The sequence below is a fragment of the Sceloporus occidentalis genome, unplaced genomic scaffold (genome assembly GCF_023333645.1).
Source record: "Sceloporus occidentalis isolate IW3139 unplaced genomic scaffold, rSceOcc1.0.p SCAF_3, whole genome shotgun sequence".
Classification (NCBI taxonomy): Eukaryota; Metazoa; Chordata; class Lepidosauria; order Squamata; family Phrynosomatidae; genus Sceloporus; species Sceloporus occidentalis.
Window position 1 is genome coordinate 114,634,990 of NW_028316983.1, and position 20,264 is coordinate 114,655,253.

Here is a 20,264-nt window from a genome sequence, read left to right on the forward strand (position 1 = left end):
GTGCAACATAATAAGGGGAAAGGAAGAAATGACAGTAGAGTCACAACAAGGGTGTTGAAATTCTTTGCCAGAGATGTTCAAAGAATTAACAGATTTGGAATGGGAGACCCCATTATATACAAAGAGACTTCTAGGGTATGGTCAACGTTGTACACTTATAAGGAGAGTGACACAGAGTATCTTAAAGTTTCATTGGTGGATGGCTCAATTGCAGTGTTAATTTCCCATGCAATAGTTCCTAAGGAAGGGACACAGCACTTTAAGACACTTTTAAACCAAGGCAAAATAAGCAGCCATTGTAGATGAAACTCCCCCCCCCCCCAAAAAAAAAATTAATTTCCCTTCAATTTGTTTTTGGGGGTGGAGGTGGGCTATGTAAGATATTGGCTATATTACTTCATTTTCAGACATCATTCCAAACTATGATTTACCCTACCCATCTCATGTTTGAACTTTCCAACATTCAAAGGCAAGCCATAGTTTACAGAAGATGGGAAGCTTTCATTCTCTTTTGTCTCACTATGGAGCTGCATAAACTCATCCCCAGCACCACAGCAGAAGTTTCTGCATGGAGTAGGGTCATGGCCATAATGATGAGTAATCACTTCTGTTGTCATGCCAAACCATTACTAGAATAAATCATGATATACAAAGCCAGTTCAAATTGTACTTAATGATGCTTCGTTGTTGTTGTTCTTGTCATGTGCCTTCATGTTTTTGACATACTGCAAACCTAAGGCGACTCTATCACAGGATTTTCTTGGCAAATGTCTTCAGAATTGGTTTGCCATTGCCATCCTCTGAGGCAAAGAGAGTGTGACTTAGGTGCATTACAGACCGCCAGATTGCAGTGGTCTGCTGCCGCCGCCGCTTGCACCGTCCGGGAGCTGCAGCCTTTAAACGGTGCGGCTCCCGGACGCTGCCGAGAAGGAGCGTGGAAATCGCGCTCCTTCTCAGGCCCCGGAAGAGGCGCCGCAAAGCACAAGGGGCGCATTTGCGGCGTCATTTCCGGGGCGACATGTGCGGACGCAATGCGTCCAGCACGTAAAGATGGCAGCGCCCGTGTGTATAGGGCGCCGCCATCTTTACGCCCCCATCACATGCTAGGGGTGAGGCCGGTATGGATGCTAGGTTCTCGGCCAATCCCTAGCACGTGACGGGGGCATATTAAAGGCCCGTTTATAACGCGCCTTACTCAAAGTCAATCAGTGGGTTTACATGGCCAAGCCAGAATTCAAACCCTGGTCTCCAGAATCATAGCCCAACACTCAGACCACTACTCCACCTACTATAGTATAAAGCCATAACAAACCACAGTTTGCTAATTCAACAACCACCCCAAACCAACATAAAGCTGCCTTAATCCATCTTTGTGAGTTAACTGAATTAAGTCACTGTAATGCTGTGTTCCATTATTAAGGGATACATTAAATCACAGTATTTAAACTATGGTAAACATGACAACTTGAACTCAGAGGATACCAAAGAATGCTTGTGGGAAATCTCCATGCTTGAGTGCAACTCCATACTATATCTTTATCTTCACATAGAAAATTAACATGACAACAAGGACATACAACAACCATTATTCCTGGTGTGCTATTTTTCAGTGTGGCAAGAAATCCCCTGCCACATGTATCTAAAGCATTTTTACTCCCACCTTTCAGATGATGAAGGTTTCCCGAGAAGTTTACAAAGAACAATAGAACCTGCAGTTAGATCTGCAATCTGAAAGACGTGATACAAAAGAAAAATGGGTTTTGAAGGAGGAGGAAAAAAGGAAATTTATGTCTTCTTACTAGGGAATGGCAAACATGTTCTCTGAAGCTGCTGTTCCTCTGGTTGATAGATGAGGCCAAGTTGGTCCCAGTCCCTTGCCATTATGTACTTCCTTGAGGCAGGTGGACATCCTCCCAGTGGACCTATGTGCCACCCTTATCTTTTTTTGCAGTCAATCATGTGGGTTCTTAGCATCATACTTTTGGCATTACTTCATGCTGTGAAGCTCCGAAATGGATTTACCTTCTCGGTAAGAAATAAGACAGCTAGCCCTTTGCTCATCTTTTCCTAACCAAACCAAACCAAGCCAAACCAAACCGAAGGTACCTTATATGGCAAGACATGCTGGCTAGAATAAGAAACACATATAATTAGCACCACATACCAATTTTCATACCCAATACCTCAACTAGTTCACAGATGACATCACCTAAACATGCTTTGATTCTGCTGTGGATTTTTAAAAATGTCTTGGAGCTGTCAATAGCATCTTTGAAAGCAATTACATCATGATAATAAGCATGTCTGTAATTGCATGGTTTTTACAAGAGAATTTCACACCGCTTCACAGTGCTGTTGCTACCTGTCGAGTTCCTTCAGGAAGCTTTTGAATTTGATTTCATTCTTGCATTGGGCTTTCATGATAAAACTGAACTGACACACAGGAGGACACAAGCAGATTCAACAAAACTCAAAGGTCAGGCTCACCACCTATAGCAGCCTGCCCTAACTTGATGAACTCCAGAGGTACTGGATTGCAGCTCCCATCATTCCCACTCAATAGAGGAATGCTAGCTGGGATTATGGGATTTATATTTGCCATAAATTGGAAACGACTTGAAGGTGCACAACAACAACAACAACAACATTTTTATTTATTCATGTATTATTTATTTTATTTGTATGTTCTCTCTCAATAGTAAAAACCTAGGTGAAAATAAACTGACATCAAAAAACAGATAAGAACATGGTGATCTCAATTAATCCTCAACGTGTAAACTGAATAAGTTGGGGAAATAGCAATAATGTTATTGTCAGTAACGCCTAGAAACAGCAGTACTTGAGCCTTATAATACTATATCTGAATACCTTCTGCACCCCAGTAGAAAAAACTTTGCATTGCATAGGATTGCCACATTTTAATTTGGCTGTAGAACAAAACAACAAAATAAATGGCCTTTTAAAGCTCCAAAGGTTAGGTTTGTATGGACATTTGGATCACCTTAACTGAAGTATTTTGAAAGGGAATTACAGTGTCTGGTAGATAGAAGAGAATTGCTCGCTATGGCAGTACACCTAAGACAAAACCTGCACTAATGAGAGGAGTGAGGAGAAGTGAAGTCAGAGCAACTAACATCAGCAAGGCAGCAAGAATATTACAGAGCAGGCAAGATAAAGGGAGAATACATGGGGTGGGATGGGGTTGGATACCCCCAACTCTCTCTCTGAAGTTTTGTCTCCTGTAGGACATATCCATAGGTAGCCGTGCTGGCCATATAGCCAAGTATAATAACACCTGAATTGAGAACAGACACATCTTGACAAAATGCAGACTTGTGACTAACATAGTTTGTTTTTCTCCTGTATGATTTTAAGCACCTTTGCCTGTTGAAGAAGCCAGTGGAGCTTTGAAAGCTTGCAATATGTATTTTGTGCATTTTGGTTGACCAATAAAGGTAACACTCTGTTTTCTGGATTGTGGATATTATTGTAGTTTGCCTCCAATAGGCATACTGTAGATCACACACCACATTATAAGAGTGGTGAAGAGGGATTGTATGGTTGGAGGGAGCCTTGACGACTAGATGGACCTGAATACCTGACATCCCAGTGTAAGCAAAACACATTGCTCTTCTGTTGAAGCACAGACTGAAGATGGTGTGCTTAAATATTTATATAGGTCTTCATGGCCAGTCCAGAGGCATCATATTGTCTACTAACTGATGTCTACTAACTGATGCTGGGTTCCTTGTTCTTGTCTGTGCCTGAAGAGGGTTGGGAGGCTAGAGCCCAAGAAGTCTCAGATAACACTCTAGTCAAAAGCTTTGGGGTTCCCATTTCAAGCCCTAGGCGGGACAGGCATGGGGGTCAACTGGCCTCCTTCCTCTCTGGAACAGGGCCTTTCAATTCCAAACTTAGATTTCAAATCTGAGGACCATGTTTCCTCCTCCTCCCTTGGCAATGAATACTCAGATTTCCAAATCACTACTTTGGGAACAGATTATTTGGGCAAGCCAGAAGGAATGGCACCTTTTTATTTACTAGTCTTTACAAGACAGCATTTGGGGGTCAGCACTTTCCACTTTGTACCATAAAGCTGAAATGGGCAAATCGGTTAGATTCAATTGGGCTGTGATTAGGGTTGCCATATCCCACCTGTGGGCGGGACTTTCCTGGTTTTGGGTGGGTCTGCACAGTCCCGCCCCAGGTTTCCCTGCCCCCAGGATTTCCCCTGCCCGCGGGCTTTGTTGCAAAGTCTGCAACAGAGGTGGTGGGGGAAAGAGAGAGGCCTCTGTAGACCTCTCTCCTTTGGCGGGGGGGCTTCCCTCCCCTCTTTGGCTCCGCCGGAGCCAAGGGAGTGAAAGAAGCCTCGCGGAGGCCAGACTTCTTTCCCCGCCTGGGCTCCGCTGCCGAGAACAGAGCCCAGACGGGGAAAGAATCCTCCCCTCAGCGAGGATTCTTTCCCCGCCTTGGCTCCGCCGCCAGGGACGGAGCTAAGGCGGGGAAAGAAAGCCTCCCCTCAGCGAGGATTCTTTCCCCACCTGGGCTCCGCTGGCAGGGACGGAGCCCAGGTGGGGAAAGAAAGCCTCCCTGAGGGGAGGATTCCTTCCCTGCCTGGCCCCCTCCCCTCTTGACAGGGCCAAGGAGCCTCGCTGAAGCGAGGCTCCTTGGCCCTGCCGTGCCCCTTCCTCTCTGCCTGTTCCCCTCCGCATTTATATTGACATTCTTTTAAAAATCACCCATTTTTTTTCACGTGTCCTCAACTTAAAAAAAAGGTGTCCTACATTTTAAAATTTTGTCCTACATTTGTCCCGGTTTGGAGGTCCTGACTTATGGCAACCCTAGCTGTGATTTAATCCTGCTGCTTTCACCTCAATATGGGGCTGTGTGCAGCATCCAAAGTAAAGCAGACTGAATTTTGAGAAAGGGATTACAAGTGGCACAAAAGAAGCCCCTTTATTTTGGATGGGCAGAAAGGGAGAAAACAGAATTAGTGTAATTCAAGGTACTTTCCAAGAAACACTGGAGATACCTTACCTTGAAAATAACCCTTCTGTGTTGCTGTGGAAGCAATAGGCTGCAGCTTGGTTTTTGTAATTCTGTGCCAAAATATAGGCCCTATCCACTCACCCCATGGCATCTGGGTAATAAAGAACTGACTAGGAGGAGTCATGCATGCCCACATTTGTTCACTATAACTCCTTCCTCTTGGTTCTGTTCATGGGTTAGACGTGTGTGTGTAGAGAACATAGCAATAATGTGCTTAGCCAAAAACAACCGGAAAGCAGCTCACAAATCAAGCGCATGTACTAAATTAGTTTAATATGTATAATTTATGTTCAGGGAAGGGCTTGATTTTCTGGCTGCAGAATTATTTATCTGAGTTTGGCTCTCTTCCAGTCACAGGAGATATGAGCAGGTTATAATAAACTTAAATATACTCATACACAAAATGAAAACAAGGCAAGATAATGGTAAGTCTTAAGCCCCTTATTCTCTTTCCTTGCCTCTTGCTCCTCCTCCTCCTCCTCCTCCTCCTCCTTCTTCTTATTTTTACTTCCCAACCCCTTTCCTGTTTTCAATGACACCCAGTTTGAGAGCCTGCTCCTAATCCAGATTCAGTATAATTCCCTCAAAAGTCATACACATTCCAAATGCAGAACACTAAAGCAGTATTAAAACTGTACTTTGGCAAAAAGGCTGACTATGGTGGAAAAATATATAAATGGAACTCCTCCAGTTTGGCTCTTATGCATCTAGTAATTGTTTATTTTTCTTCGCCTAGACAGGATTTATGATTTCCCCCCATTAACTAACTTTATTAATAACTAACATTCAAGATACTATACAATGTCATAGTATTAACACAATTTTGCAAAGCCTCGGGATATAATAAACCATTTCCAACTATTGCATGCAAACCTGGATCAGCGCACTCGCAGCTTTTAACTTAGTAAAATTGGAGGTAGTTTATTTAATATTCAACCTGGAGGAAAAAAGGTTTGGGCCTATATCTTTCAAACTATATATATATATATATATATATATATATATATATATTTGAAACATGGTGTGCATTTTCTTTTCTCCTAAGAGTCTAGCATGTGTGTGAAATAAATGAAAGGATGATAGATTCATTCAAGGAAGAGACATGAGGGTTTTAGAAACTGAATTGGAAGCTACATTCACGGCAATTGGGAGAAGTAAATCACCAGGAGCAGATGGCATACCAAAAGGCTCTTACAAGCAGCAGAGAACTCAAATACTCCTTAAAATTTGTCAATTTTTGGAAAATAAAAGAATGGCCCATAGATTGGAAATACTCAATATACATTCCAGCCTCCAAGAAAGGGGACACCAGAGATTGAAGTAACCACTAGGCTATTGCATCAATCTCCCTTGGAAGCAAAATTCTGCTCAAAATTCTACAACAAAGACTTTTACCACATAAGGAGCAAGAAACACCAGATTTCCAACTGAGTTCAGAAGAGGGATCATGTTGTAAACATACATTGGATAACGGAGTGCATCTAAAAAATTCAGAAGAAAATGAACTTATGCTTTCTAGATAACAGCTAAGCCTTTGATCATATACTGTATATCATGAACAACTATGGATCACTGTTAAAGAAATAGGTGTACCACAACATTTGATCATGCTAATGCATAACCTGTTAGTACAGAATATGGAGAAACAGAATGGTTTCCAATTGGCAAGGGGGTCAGGTGAGGCTGCATTTTATCACCCTATCTGTTTAACCTATATGCGGAATGTGCACATCATACACAAAGCTGGTTTAGACTCTAAGGAAGTAGGTGTGAAAATTGGAGGAAGGACCGTCAACAATGTAAGATATGCAAACGACACCATTCTACTACTAGAAAATAGCAAAGACTTGGAAAGACTACTGAAAAAGCTCAAGATAGAACGTGTAAAGGAAGGTTTGTGGTTGAACATTATGAAACTATTTGTAAGAAAATAAAAACAATGGTCACATGTGATTTAAAGTAGACAAAGAAGACACTGAAGTAGTCAAAGATTTTCTAAACCTTGGCTCAGTCTTTAATCAGAATGGAGACTGCACTCAAGAAATCAGAGGAAGACTAGGGCTTAGAAGGGCAAGAATTAAGAAACTAAACAAGATCCTGACGTAAAAAGATATTTTTATTATTATTATTTCTGTAAAATGTGTGATTCCCTGAAGTTTGCACTTTTCTCCTTGTACCGCTTAGGCTACATAAGGACCCATGCTAGGAGAATGAATAAATTCTTAGAGCCAGAATGGCATAGTGGATTGGATGTTGGACCACAACTCTAGAGACCAGATTTTGATTCCTGGCCCTGCTATGAAACCCACTGGGTGACCTTGGGTGAGTCTCTCTCAGCCTCAGGAAAAGGGAATGGCATACCTCCTCTGAACAAATCTTGCCAAGAAACCCAATGATAGGTTCACCTTAGGGTCACCATAATTTAGAAATGACTTGAAGGCACATGTAAGCAAGAAAAGGATTAGGATTCTCTCTTCCTTAGGATTCGTTTTACTGAAGCAGTTAATATGTGTATGTGTGTATGACTGCATAGGGATATGCATATACCATGCATGTTTGTGAGCAGGGATTTATGTATATTCTCTGCACCCTCACCAAATGGCAATTTCTAGAAGGAAAAGAAAGGCAGCAAGGGGTATGCATCATAAATGCACTGATTGCTTTACAACAAATGTAAGAACAAGATAGACTGACTGTAAGTGCATACTGTCAGATCAGCTCCTAGCGAGTTTATGGCAGGCAGTTAAGCTCAGACACCTGGACTAAGTTCTAGCATTCCCATTAACTGTGTAAAATTTGACATGACTGTCCACTAAAGTAATACATATTTAACCATACAGATACATACACACAGTTTCAAAAACACACTCACAGAAATGCAGGCTCCATTCTGGGAAGATTATACCACTATTATACAAAAGCCTTTCACTGGGTGTATCACCTCAAGAGATATGCACACAAAGATTGTATGCTCTCAGATTATAAATCCTGAAAACTGAATTTCTGACTCCGCCTCAACCAGCAACTCCAAAACCATTAATAAAAAGTGGTGGTTTCACAGATTATTGCATTCCCCTAAAATGAACCTATATGATCTCCAAAGGTTTGGGGGAAAACAGAAAGAATAATATTTTTAAAGCTCTTGGGATTTTTATCAATAAAAATAATTAAAATTTAAATCTTATGTGTTAATCTATGGGGAGCAACATCTTGTCACTTTGGACTAACAGCTCTACAGTGGACATAGTCATTGGACTGATGGGAGATGAAACTCAAACTGTTTGCTCCCAGACTTCAGTCTAGCCATCCAACTGAAGCATAGAGGATAAGGAAGATGACTGTCAGTTGCTATGCAACTATCCCATGTGCTTCCCCATCTACTAGCTTGAGATGATGGGAGCAGATTTGAGAGAAAGGGGATTTCCAGCCCAAAGGAAGGAAGAAGAGTGAAGAACCAGTCCTGCCATCCATCTTGCTCATATTTAGAAAGCTGGGCCGCAATGAACCATTTGTGCCCAGAAAACTCCCACACTCTCATTAAAAGACAACCCTCAAGTTACTTCTGGCTGTATCCGCACTGCAGAAGTAATCCAGTTTGACACCACTTTAAAAGCCATGGCTCAATGCTTAGGGAATTCTGGGAATGGTAGAATGGAGCCATGGCAGTTAAAGTGGTGTCAAACTGGATTATTTCTGCAGTGCGAATATAGCCTCTGTCTCACCCATCAAGACATTGTTTAGCAGCTTCAAGAAGACACTTCCCTGAGAGCTAAATAGGGCAATGGGACAGGTGAGAGACATATATGAAATCTCATGAAAACAGGGTAATTTTACGCTTGCATGCCTCACCTTCTCTTCTTCGGGTGCCAACAGTTGCAGGGAGGAGAAGTGAGGCTGCAAGGCAGCTCCAAGTAACTAGCCAGTGCTGAAGCATTTCGGGAAATTCAGAAAAACACTATTCCACAAGTCCAGGTCCAGGTCTAGGTCCAGGAGATGCTCAAATCCAGCTCTCTTCTAGAGGAGGGTCTTGGGACCAAGGGGTCAAGGCTTCTAGCTGCGGAGTTGTTGTCTCCTCTTCTCCTTTCAGGTGGTTTTTATCACCTCCCTTTGCCTGAATCACTCTAGACAGGAAGAACAGAGCTCGCCTGCAGTCTGACTCACCTAGTGAATAATTATTTTTTTCCCAAAAAATAAATAGAGGGCCCAGCCCATGTGCAGGGAGACACTTAACAGTTTCTTCTTAGCCATTCGGAAGGGCGGCTCTTGAGAGAGTAGAGCAGCAAACGCCCGTGGCAGCCAGCCAAGAAGGAGTGGGGTAGGTGGCAGTAGGACTGGAAGAACCATTTCAATCTGGGTCTTCCTCATTAAAGTTACCTACGGGGGCGAGCCAAAGACTCACGGCAAGGAGCTTTTCCACATCAGTGTAAACTCATCAACATCAAATACGACTCCGTTAAGGAGTTTGCTTTTACTTTCGGATAAATCTGTGCCAAGTGCTGGAATGAGCTGGGCATGTTCTCACTCACCTTTGCTTAGCTAAAATACTTCTGCAGAATTTGTTAGCATTGTGATTATAGCTTTGGCAACACTCAGAGTGAAAACTGGAAAGGGCTCCTGTACCTTTAACAGTTGTGTAGAGGAAGGAATTTCAGCAAGCATTGCTTGCTACCTGATTGCTTGTCAAGCAAAGCTTGCTGAAATACCCTCTCTTCTACCATTATTAAAAGTATGGGAACCCTCTACAATTTACAATCTAGCAATCCTAAATCCATTCCATCTAGTACTACTCTGCTACACATCTTGAATTTGTAATTAAAAAGAGGAAAAGATGGCTGATGCCAAGATGGTCCGGATTTCATTCAGGTGAAAATTATCTGGTACATACCTGTTCAGCTGCAGAATGGAAAATAACCACTAAATGTACTTGAATTGAGGAAAATAAAAATAATATTTTTTAAAAACTGCTGTCTCAGACTAGGAGGTGGATTCAAATATTTTCTAGCAATTATTTTATCAGGGCTTGTAGCCCTAGAGGGTTCATGTAGGATTGCCAGACTGAAAAGCAGAACAAACAAGAATGCTTACAGTATCTATCCCTTCTAAAAGGATGGAAAATAAAATTGCAATATGTATTCCCACCCCCACATATTTAACCAATACGTGGTCTGCTAGAGTAGACTATAGCACAAGTGTGTACATTTCTCCTTCCATTTTTAATTGCATGCAAATAAATATTCATAAAGTTAAATGTGTGTGTTTGAAAACTGCCATTACTTCTCTCCATTATGAAAATTCTCCACTTATTGCTGTCCTTTGCTTCCTTTTGTTTAATCAATTACCCATTGGTAATATGAATCATTCTTCTGATCATTTGACCTGTTTCCTTAAGTGCCATGGGTGAAAGACATTGTCAAAAGCTTTATGGAAGTGTCAGTGCATAGTGTCTGTCTTCAGATCACCACTGTCTTCTTCATGCTTATTGACACTTTCATTGGATTCCAAATAACTGATGAAACAGGACTCCCTTTTGTTTTTCCATTTATTTTATCCCTAGCTTTGTTATGAGCGGGACATTTATTTTAGCATCCTGTCAGCTTAGGGTGATAGGACTCTATTGCAGTTGATCTTTTAAAAGCCACATCTAGTAAAGAGGCTAATTCTCAGTCACCTCTGTGCTTCAGAGCCCCTTAGACGTCCTTCCTGAAAACAATTACTATGATTTTGTATTTACTGATTTCACCCACTTGGAAGACCAGTTAAAACTCTCCATTAAGTTTTCTTGCAGCGTTTCCGGCAGAGACTTTCAAAAGTAGCGTGCCACTACAGTTCTGCCTGTGTGATGGGTGATCACCAGTGACACTATATACATATCCAAATATTCACAATTCTTCACCATCAGATCTAAAAATGGACTTTCCAACTGTCAGAAAGAGTAATATACCCGTGAGAATTTTGTGCATTTTTCTCCTGTTATTCAAATAATGCTGGTAAATTATTCTGCAGAGAAAACATGTGGGGGAGGTTACTGCAAAAAATGATTTTTTGAGCAAAAAAGCCTTTTGTTCGTTTGTTTTTACACAAAGGCAGACATTTTTCACTATACATAATTCCTCTTCAACATGCTCGATGTTTGAATATGAGGAGAATATTTTGGAGAAGTATTCATTTTCTCCTGTGGTAGGGAGAAAACTACCATAATTGTTTATCTTCACGTGGAAGGATGATATGGTGAAGGATATATGTCTTTATACATATCATTAATTATTTTATCAGGGTCGTCTTTCTACCTTGCCTAGTTGATGATAATACACCTGAGAAGTGGTACATAGAAGCATGATAGTTGTATCCACTTCCCTTGAATTCTAAACTTACTCAAAGTTGACATACATGCAAAGTCTTTCTCTGCTCCTAGCTTAGTGTTGCTGATTCCAAATTGTAATTTTAGATAATTAACGCTCAGATGTTTTCCATAATCTCTTGAATTGTCTGACAGCTTCCACAGCTTTACGCTGCTGATGTTGTCTCAGACAGGGTAATCTTCTGTGGTTGCTGATTGCCGAGAGGATCAGAACCACCATTGCTACAGCATGATGAGGTGAGATGACCATGCCTTGGTTTGGTTTATCAGATGTTTTGTCTTTGGCCCAAGGCAACACCGAGTGTTAGAATTCCACGGCAACACTGGACAGTAGAAGGTAGTACAAAACTGAGAAAACAGAGTTGGATAGAGGCATACTAAGGAGTTTATCTCTTGGGCAAATAAGCTTGTTTACCTCTTCTGGCATCAATTCTGGATCTGGGATGCCCCTGGATGTTATCATAACTAAATTGCCACCAATCTATGTGGGATGCCACTGCCCGGATACATCCTGGGTTGAAGCCTTGCTCAGCCAACCAATTTTTAAAGTTGGAAGCTCTCCAGTTTTAAAAAAAAGTGCAGACTGAGCAAGGCTTCGACCTGGGATGCATCCGGGCAGCGGCATCCGGTGTAGATCGGTGGTGATTTAGTTATGATAGCATCTGGGGGCATCCTGATCCAGAACTGAAGCTGGAAGAGGTAAACCCGCTTATTGGCAAAAGTGATAAGCTCCAGTTTCAACATGTTTGAATGGTCAGAAAGTCCCTTGGACAAAAAAATATGTGGTGAGAAATGGCAAGGTATTAAGTAGGGGGCAAGACAGTCAAACCAAGAAGTGAGTGGCAAGCCTGGCCAGAAAAAGCCTTTTTGTGTCCAGGATAGCATATAATCTATGCTTTGTAATTTCTTTTAATATCTTTTCAGCATTCCATTGCAACATATTGTTTTAATAAAATTGCTGTGTTTCTCTTTTATCCCCCCTAAACTTTTTGTTCACTCACGGAATATGTCTTAACAACTCGCCTAAAAATCATAATTGCAGGGGCCAGTATGACTTCTGTCAATTTTGAATGGTGCTTTCCTTAAAAGCATGTTTAGAAGTGAAGGGGGAGGTGCTAATTTACAGTCAATAATTATAGCCAGTATGAAAACATGGGATTATTCTGGGCTAATGCCAAGTGCAAGGGTGTGTTCTTGTGCAACATGAACAACCAAATATCTGCATATTTGGGTATTAGCCAAATGTTTCATAAAAATGTACAGCTCTCCATCCCCTCCCCTCTTTTTTTAACTCATCAGTCAACACAGTTTATCTAACCAAAGAGAACTGAGGGTCAGTCCAACCATACCACAAACCCTGTCTCTGCTCCTGTGCAATGCCAAGTCCGTTAGAAATAATAATAATAATAATAATAATAATAATAATAATAATAATAGGTTTTATTTATATACCGCCCAATCACTGGGAGTCCGAGCGGTTTACAATAGAGGGGATAACAGACAGTTCCCTGCCCACAGGCTTACAATCTAAAAGACACGACACAAAAGGAGAAGGGAATGGTGAAGGAGGGAGGGAATCAGGTCCAGCATTCTTCTCTCCCTCTGAGGCCTGGACCAAGGCAGATGGACTGGAGGGAGGGCTCTTCTTCTTCAGGCTAGCCCCTGATGGAACTGGGCCAGCCTACTCTCTCCCTCAGAGGCCGAAAGATGACAGTTAGGGAGGGAGGAGCCTCTAAGACCCACATAATATACGATCTAATACAGGATAAGAACTGTGACCTGGTTTGCATTACTGAGACTTGGCTGGGGACCGAGAGTGACGCAGTGTGGGCACAGGCTCTCCCAGCCGGGTACTCAGTCACGGACCAGATCAGGTTAGGTGGGCGGGGGGGGGGGGTGTTGCCTTGGTCCATAAGAACACCCTTCCTTTCCTTAGCCAGGAACCATATCCAGAAAACTGATTTCATCTAGTGTATTTACCTGACCCTGAAGGCCAGGGACAGTCTGGGGATTCTGTTGGTCTACCGACCACCCTGTGCGCTAACAGACTCCCTAGTCGAGCTGACACAACTGGTCTTGGAACTGGTGTTGAAGTCCCCTAGGCTTCTTATCCTGGGGGACCTCAACATCCCTTTCGAGGCCAGTTCACAAGAACTAACGGGTGCAGCTCGGGAGTTCATGGCTACCATGACTGCCATGGGCCTGTCCCAATTGGTCTCAGTGCCTACGCACTGTGCCAGTAACACACTCAATGTTATCTTTTGTACGGACATGGATGCTCCGTGGGTAGAGGTATGTAACATCTCTGCCCTATCATGGACGGATCACTTCCTGGTTGAGGCTCGACTAAAGGCTTCTACCCAAATCCCCCTCGGGGGTGGAGGACCTATTAGGATGGTCCAACCTTGAAGGCTGATGGAACCCAAAAGGTTCCAAGAAGCCCTAGAGGGTTATATGGTTGGAACTGACGGTGATTCTGTTGATGCCCTAACACCTGGAACAAAGAGCTCTCCAGGGCTATACACCGTATCGCTCCTAAGCATCCTTTCCGGCCTGCTTCTAATAAACAGCCCTGGTACACGGAAGACCTCAGGAAAATGAAGTGGGCCATGCAACGACTAGAGTGCAACTGGCGAAGACACCAGCAGTTATCCGACAAGACACTCCTTGAGACTCTTTTGAAGTCTTACAGAGTGGCAATAAGTGCAGCATAACATTCGTTTTATGCTGCACGTATTGCGTCCACGGAGTCGCGTCCGGCAGAGCTGTTCAGGGTAGTGAGGGAGCTGACACAACTGCCCCCCTCCCTGAACCCTATATTAGAACCATCTAAAGCCGGCTGTGACAGTTTTAACAACTTCTTCGCGGATAAAATTTCTCGGATAAGGGCTGATCTCGACGCCAGTAGTTTTCCAGAACCTATAAGAGAGGCATCTAGAGCCTCCGTGGACTCTATTAAACTGGATCAGTTTGAGTTTGTGAGTACCGAGGAAGTGGACAAGATTCTTCGAAGTGTTAGGAAGACGACATGCTCTCTCGATCCCTGCCCTTCAGGGCTGACAGCCCAGGGGGGAACAGCGGTTACATCTATGCTGCGCCGTATAATTAATTCTTCCTTCAGCGAGGGGCGTTTTCCATCAAGCTTAAAATTAGCAGTAGTTAGACCTCTGCTAAAAAAGCCCTCCTTAGACCCCCTGATACGTAATAACTATCGACCTGTCTCACTGCTGCCTTTTTTAGGGAAGGTGACTGAGAGAGTAGTTGCCTTCCAGCTTCAAGCGATCTTGGATGAAATGGATTTTCTGGACCCATTTCAAACTGGCTTCCGGGCAGGCTATGGAGTTGAGACTGCCATGGTCGCCTTAGTTGATGATCTCCGTCTGGGCATGGACAGGGGAAGCGTGTCCCTGTTAGTGCTCTTGGACATCTTGGCGGCTTTCGATACCATCAACCATGGTATCCTTCTGGAACTCCTGAGGGAGTTGGGAATCGGGGGCACTGCACTCCAGTGGTTCCCTTCCTACCTCTCAAGTAGATTCCAGATGGTGCAGCTGGGGGACTCTTGCTCTGATAAGATGGAACTTACATCTGGTGTCCCTCAAGGAGCTATTTTGTCCCCCATGCTATTTAACATTTACATGAAACTGCTGGGAGAGATCATCTGGAGACATGGGGCGCGGTGTTATCAATATGCTGATGACACCCAAATATGCTTCTCTGTGTCTCCGACTGATGCAGTGACTAGGGATTGGATCTCTCCTCTAAATGCCTGCTTGGAGTCTGTAATGGGCTGGATGAGGAAAAACAGAGAAAACGGAAGTACTAGTGATAGGCTCCCTGGGTCCGGGTAGTGGAATTTGTCCACCTGTCTTGAATGTGGTCACGCTCCCCCTGAAGGACTCAGTTCGCAGCTTGGGAGTGCTTCTGGACTCGTTGCTCCAATTGACATCTCAAGTGGATGCGACGGTCAGAAGCACCTGTTATCAGCTTCGGCTGATATGCCAGCTGTGACCCTATCTGGGCTGGGGGGACCTTGAAACTGTGGTACATGCTCTGGTAACCTCTCGATTGGATTTCTGTAATGCGCTCTACATGGGGCAACCCTTGTACCATACCCGGAAGCTTCAATTAGTGCAGAATATGGCCGCGAGATTGGTCGCTGGTTGTTCCAGGGCGGACCATATAACACCTATTTTACAAGACCTCCATTGGCTGCCTATTCGCTTCCAGGCGCAATACAAGGTGTTGGTAGTTACCTATAAAGCCCTAAATGGCTTGGGCTCAGGTTACTTAGAGGACCGCCTCTCCCCATACAATCTGCCCCGCACACTCAGGTCAGCCGGGAAGAATCTGTTAAGTGTTCCGACCGCGAGATATGCGTCAACCTCGCAGAGGGCCTTTTCTATCTCGGCCCCAAAAATTTGGAACACCCTTCCCGATGAGCTCCGCTTCACCACCTCCGTGGATCTCTTCAAAAAGAGACTGAAGACCTTTCTTTTCCACCAAGCTTTCCCCCATGTGCCTTGATATTGTGTGGTTTCCCCCCGACATGTATTTGCATCATTGATATCAACTCAGCTGGCTTTGATTGGGTTTTTTATGGCTTTTACATTGTAACTGATAATCTTTATTATTTTGTTTTGTTTTATTGTATGTACATTTGTACTTTTAACATGTATTATTGTATTTTCTATTTTTTTTATTGTGCACCGCTTTGATCAACATGGAAAAGCGGTATATAAATAATAATAATAATAATAATAATAATAATAATTGTTATTATTATGTATTTCACTTCAGCCAGACTCTGGCCCATACAGACAGGCCAGAATAAAGCTGTTTTGGGTCACTTTGGAGATATGCCTCTTAAATGACACACACATCTTAAGAGGCCAGAAGCTGAGCCAAAGTCCAGTCCTTAGGACTAGAACGTGGCTTTGGCATGGCTTCTGGCCCCTTAAGATGCATTGTCCGATCCAAGCAGAGCAGGGGTCTTTTAAAAAATAAATTGATCGAAAATTCAATTAATTGGTTTTGCAACTACTTGTCTTTGCAAATAGTTGCAACATAAATGAATCAAATTTTCTGTGACTTTTATTTAAAAACAAACAAACATGCACCCATTGGTCGCACAACAAGCACAAAGGGGGGGGGGATGGTGGATCTGTCAAAAACTGAGGAGGGATGGTAAACACCCCTCTGCCATAGTCCCTCCCCACCAGAATGAATAAATTCTGATCTGTCGTTCCCACTTATTGAAATTGCTTCAGAATCGATTCTTCTGAAAAGAACCACTTTGAAACTACTCTCTGGAAAAACTGAGTTTTTTGCCTTTGCCTTGCTGTATCACAACAGGATTCGGTCGCATTGCGACAGGAATCGGTTTCAAATGGGAACGAGGGTCATTTACACTAATCGGCAATTCGGTCTATTTCATAGTGGGAACAGCCCTTGAGTTTCCTTATACCAAACCCAGCTATGCAGCTAATTCCAAGGTACAGCCCTCAGTAAAAGTTGCCTTGCCATACAGCATGTGCCACCAGTGAAAACCAGACTGCAGGAAATTATGTTTTAAAACAAATTAATTATGTAACTTATTTTGAAGTCCAAAAAGATAATATGCTCCCACCAAGAAATATGAGTTGCTTGTTACATTTCTTGTTCTATTATTCTTTGCTTTTGAGTTCAAGCAGGGACCGCTGGTGCCTTTGTTGCCACAGGGATGGTGGGATGGTCGAGTATGACTTTTTGGCCATTGCTCATATAGCTGCCAAAAGTCAGTGCCAGTTTTTACTTATGGATTTTTCACCCAACCTTTGAACCAAACAAAAAAAAGCACACAGAAGGAAGAGTTCAATGGAGTTTGAGGACTGGTGGGATGGGGTGTGTTTTGAATGATAGAGGTACTCTTGGCAGGATTTGGTGATCTTTTGAGACAAATTCCCTCCCCCCCCCCAAAAAAAATAAGGCCTTTATTAACTTAGGGGCACAAAGTGGGGTTGGAACAACTAGCCTCTTTTTTGCAATCTCCAAATCTCCAAGCCCATTTTAAAAAACCCAAAACATTAATCTAGAAGGTCAGTAACATTCAAAATACCCCCCAAGCTCCTAATCTCCATTCTAAATTGGGCGGAGAGGTGTAAAATTGCCCCCAAAGTCTGGAAAAATAGAAAGGAGCAGTGTGTTATTTTCCCCACCTCTGGGCCGAACAGTAGGAAAAAATATCCTGAGTGTAAGTGTTGTTTGATACTAGAAGAGACTACTTTAGATATTGCTGGAGACTTCTTTACTGGACATTTTAAAACATCCATTGACATGACCCCTGGGTTCTTTCCAGCTCTAAGGTATAGGAGTCTGGTTTCCCAATTCAATCAAGAGGTTCCCTTTTTGGAAAACAAATGCATCTGAAAAAGAAAATGGACCTGAGTCCTACTGTTAGTCCCAACTAGGGTGCAGCCATTGAATGAGTTGGATTTACACTATGTATTTGTCTGCTGACTCACCATTCACCAAGTGAGTAATTAGGTCTACTCTAGCTGTGACTAACCAACAAGATTCCTACCATTGACTGCAATTTGGGGCTAGTTTATACGTAAGTGTATTATGTGAATTGCTGCAGATATTGATATATTCACATTGACACTTAATTGTCTTCAATTTCCTGCACAAATTTGCATCTATTCACCCTTCCTCTGCTAAAAATGTGCAGCCACATAAATCCATGCAAAGCAAATAAATGATGAGCTGTTAGATAATGATGCACATCATTTCTGATACTTGCAGATGTTTCGGTAAAAACACAGTTCTTTTTTTATCTCCCCTCGATAAAAAGTCCAAATTCATCTGAATTGCATATGGAGGGATTGCATTCTATTCAAGTAGAATGAAGAGCATTTTAATTGTGTAAATAAGCCCTTGGAGGGGAAAATCCTTTCAAATTGTTCCAGAAAAGTATACATAACCCCTCTCAAAAGTTTTGACACCGCTTTACAGATTTAACAAGTAAATGTTACTTGATACTCAAAAAGGAGCCACATTACCATGCATTATCTTATTGGTTCTTGTTACTGCCCCAAGTAATCTTTTATGGATAAAGCTGCTGCAGCAGTTCTCTTCCAAGCTCTGTCAAATACTTTGACTTCAGTAAAACCTTAACATGATTGCCCTCTTTGTAGAGAAAAAGAGCGTGCTTTTGCAAATTTGCATGCTAGAAGCCCAGGGGTTTCCCGCACACACCAGCAACTTGTATTTCCAATTGGCTGTGATCTTAGTGTTCCACCTCCAAAGACGTCTTTAATCTCAAAGATGGTACATAGCCATCACGATTAGTAGTCACTGATAGCCTTATCCTCTCTGAATTTGTCTAATCCCACCAAAGTCAGATATGCGGACCTCCTACAGAGATCCCTGGAGAGGCACCAAGGGTGTAGAGTAGAGGCAAGGAAACATCGTACACAATGACTGCTTCCCTTGAAAAATGAGATCATAAATGTTCTGGTGGGGAGTTACAGCATCTGCCAAAAGAATGCTGGGTTTGGCAGTATACCAGTGCCAAAAATAACAAACACACACCAACCAGGTTATAGAGAGATAGACGGTCTCAGAAACTGCCAGCAGCACAATCGAAGGAAAACACTGTTGAATAATGTTTGGACCGAAGAATAATCTTTAATATTTGAAACAGCCTTCTGTTTTTCACATTTGCAGTAAAAGAAATTGAAGGGAGAAAATCAAATCTAACTGAAGAACTGCCAAGTACATATCCTCCAACTGTCCCAGTTTGTCAGGGACAGGCCTGATCAGTCTTCTATCTCTCCAGTTTTTCAGCTGCTTTTACAGAGTCCCAGCTTCTCTCTTCTCCCACATTCACATTTTTTGTCTTCCGATTACTTCAACTGGTGCAAACAGACTTAAAAGTGCAAAATTACACTCAGTCCAATGTGGGGAGAAGAGAGGAGGGGGCAGAATCTTGTTCTTCCCAGGAGTTAGGCAAAAGCACATGGCTGCAACCTTTCCTAGCTTATGTCTCTGTCTTTGGACTTTATCGCACACCTTTTTTTGCCCGTTAAGGGAATTGGAAGGGGACAACTGTGTGAGCATGCAACCAGCCAAAGCTGGATTTTATCACACACCAAACCATCCTCCAAAAGGCCCCATTCTGCCCCCCGGCACCAAGCCATCCTCATTCAGTGCTGAGGAGCACTAAATATTCTGGTTGGAAGTTTTCCGACCGAAGAAAATGGCGCCCGACAGCACTGAATGGGGATGGCTTGGCGCCGGGGCATGGAACGGGGCCTTTTGGAGGACGCTTTGGCATGCGATAAAATCCATTTTTGACGGGTCGCACACTCACACAAGTGTCCCCTTCCAGTTCCCGTAATGGGCAAAAAAAGATGTGCGATAAAGTTCTCTGTCTCTCTCTCCCACAAACTGCTTTTTATTGTTCACTGGGGGGTGCATACTGTATGGATATTGTTTAGCTCATTCTTAAGTGTGTGAAAGTGGTATGCTACCTTCACCACCATCCCAAACTCTTAACTTTTTCTGTTCAAAACATTCAAGGAAGATGCAGCAGTCTTCTAAGAAAAAAGTATCCCCTAACCAGTGTGAAGCAGAAAACCGTTTAACAAAAAAGTACGAGTCAGGATTCTTGACAAATTTATTTATTATACTTGTTAATTGCCACAGAAGGGCATATGATAAATGGCATACAATCTAAATGACATTCCATAACAAGAATATTTTTTTAAAAAAATTACAACATAATAAATAATACTATTAAATCCAAATACTACTGAAATCCAGCAACCAAACAGGAAAATGAAACAATAATATAAAGAGTGCTGCTCCAAAGGGC

At 42.6% G+C, this 20,264-nt stretch overlaps 1 protein-coding gene across 1 annotated transcript in view; it reads right to left on the reverse strand.

Annotated features, from left to right (window-relative positions):
* LOC149316584 (laminin subunit gamma-2-like) overlaps positions 1-9,217 on the reverse strand; it is a 68,076-nt gene extending 58,859 nt beyond the window's left edge. Inside the window, exon 1 of the mRNA XM_089515874.1 lies at positions 8,899-9,217. Within this exon, the coding sequence (XP_089372000.1) occupies positions 8,899-8,983 (85 nt within the window). The 5' untranslated portion in view covers positions 8,984-9,217. The remainder of the gene's footprint in view (positions 1-8,898) is intronic.
* Positions 9,218-20,264: the final 11,047 nt, after the last annotated feature.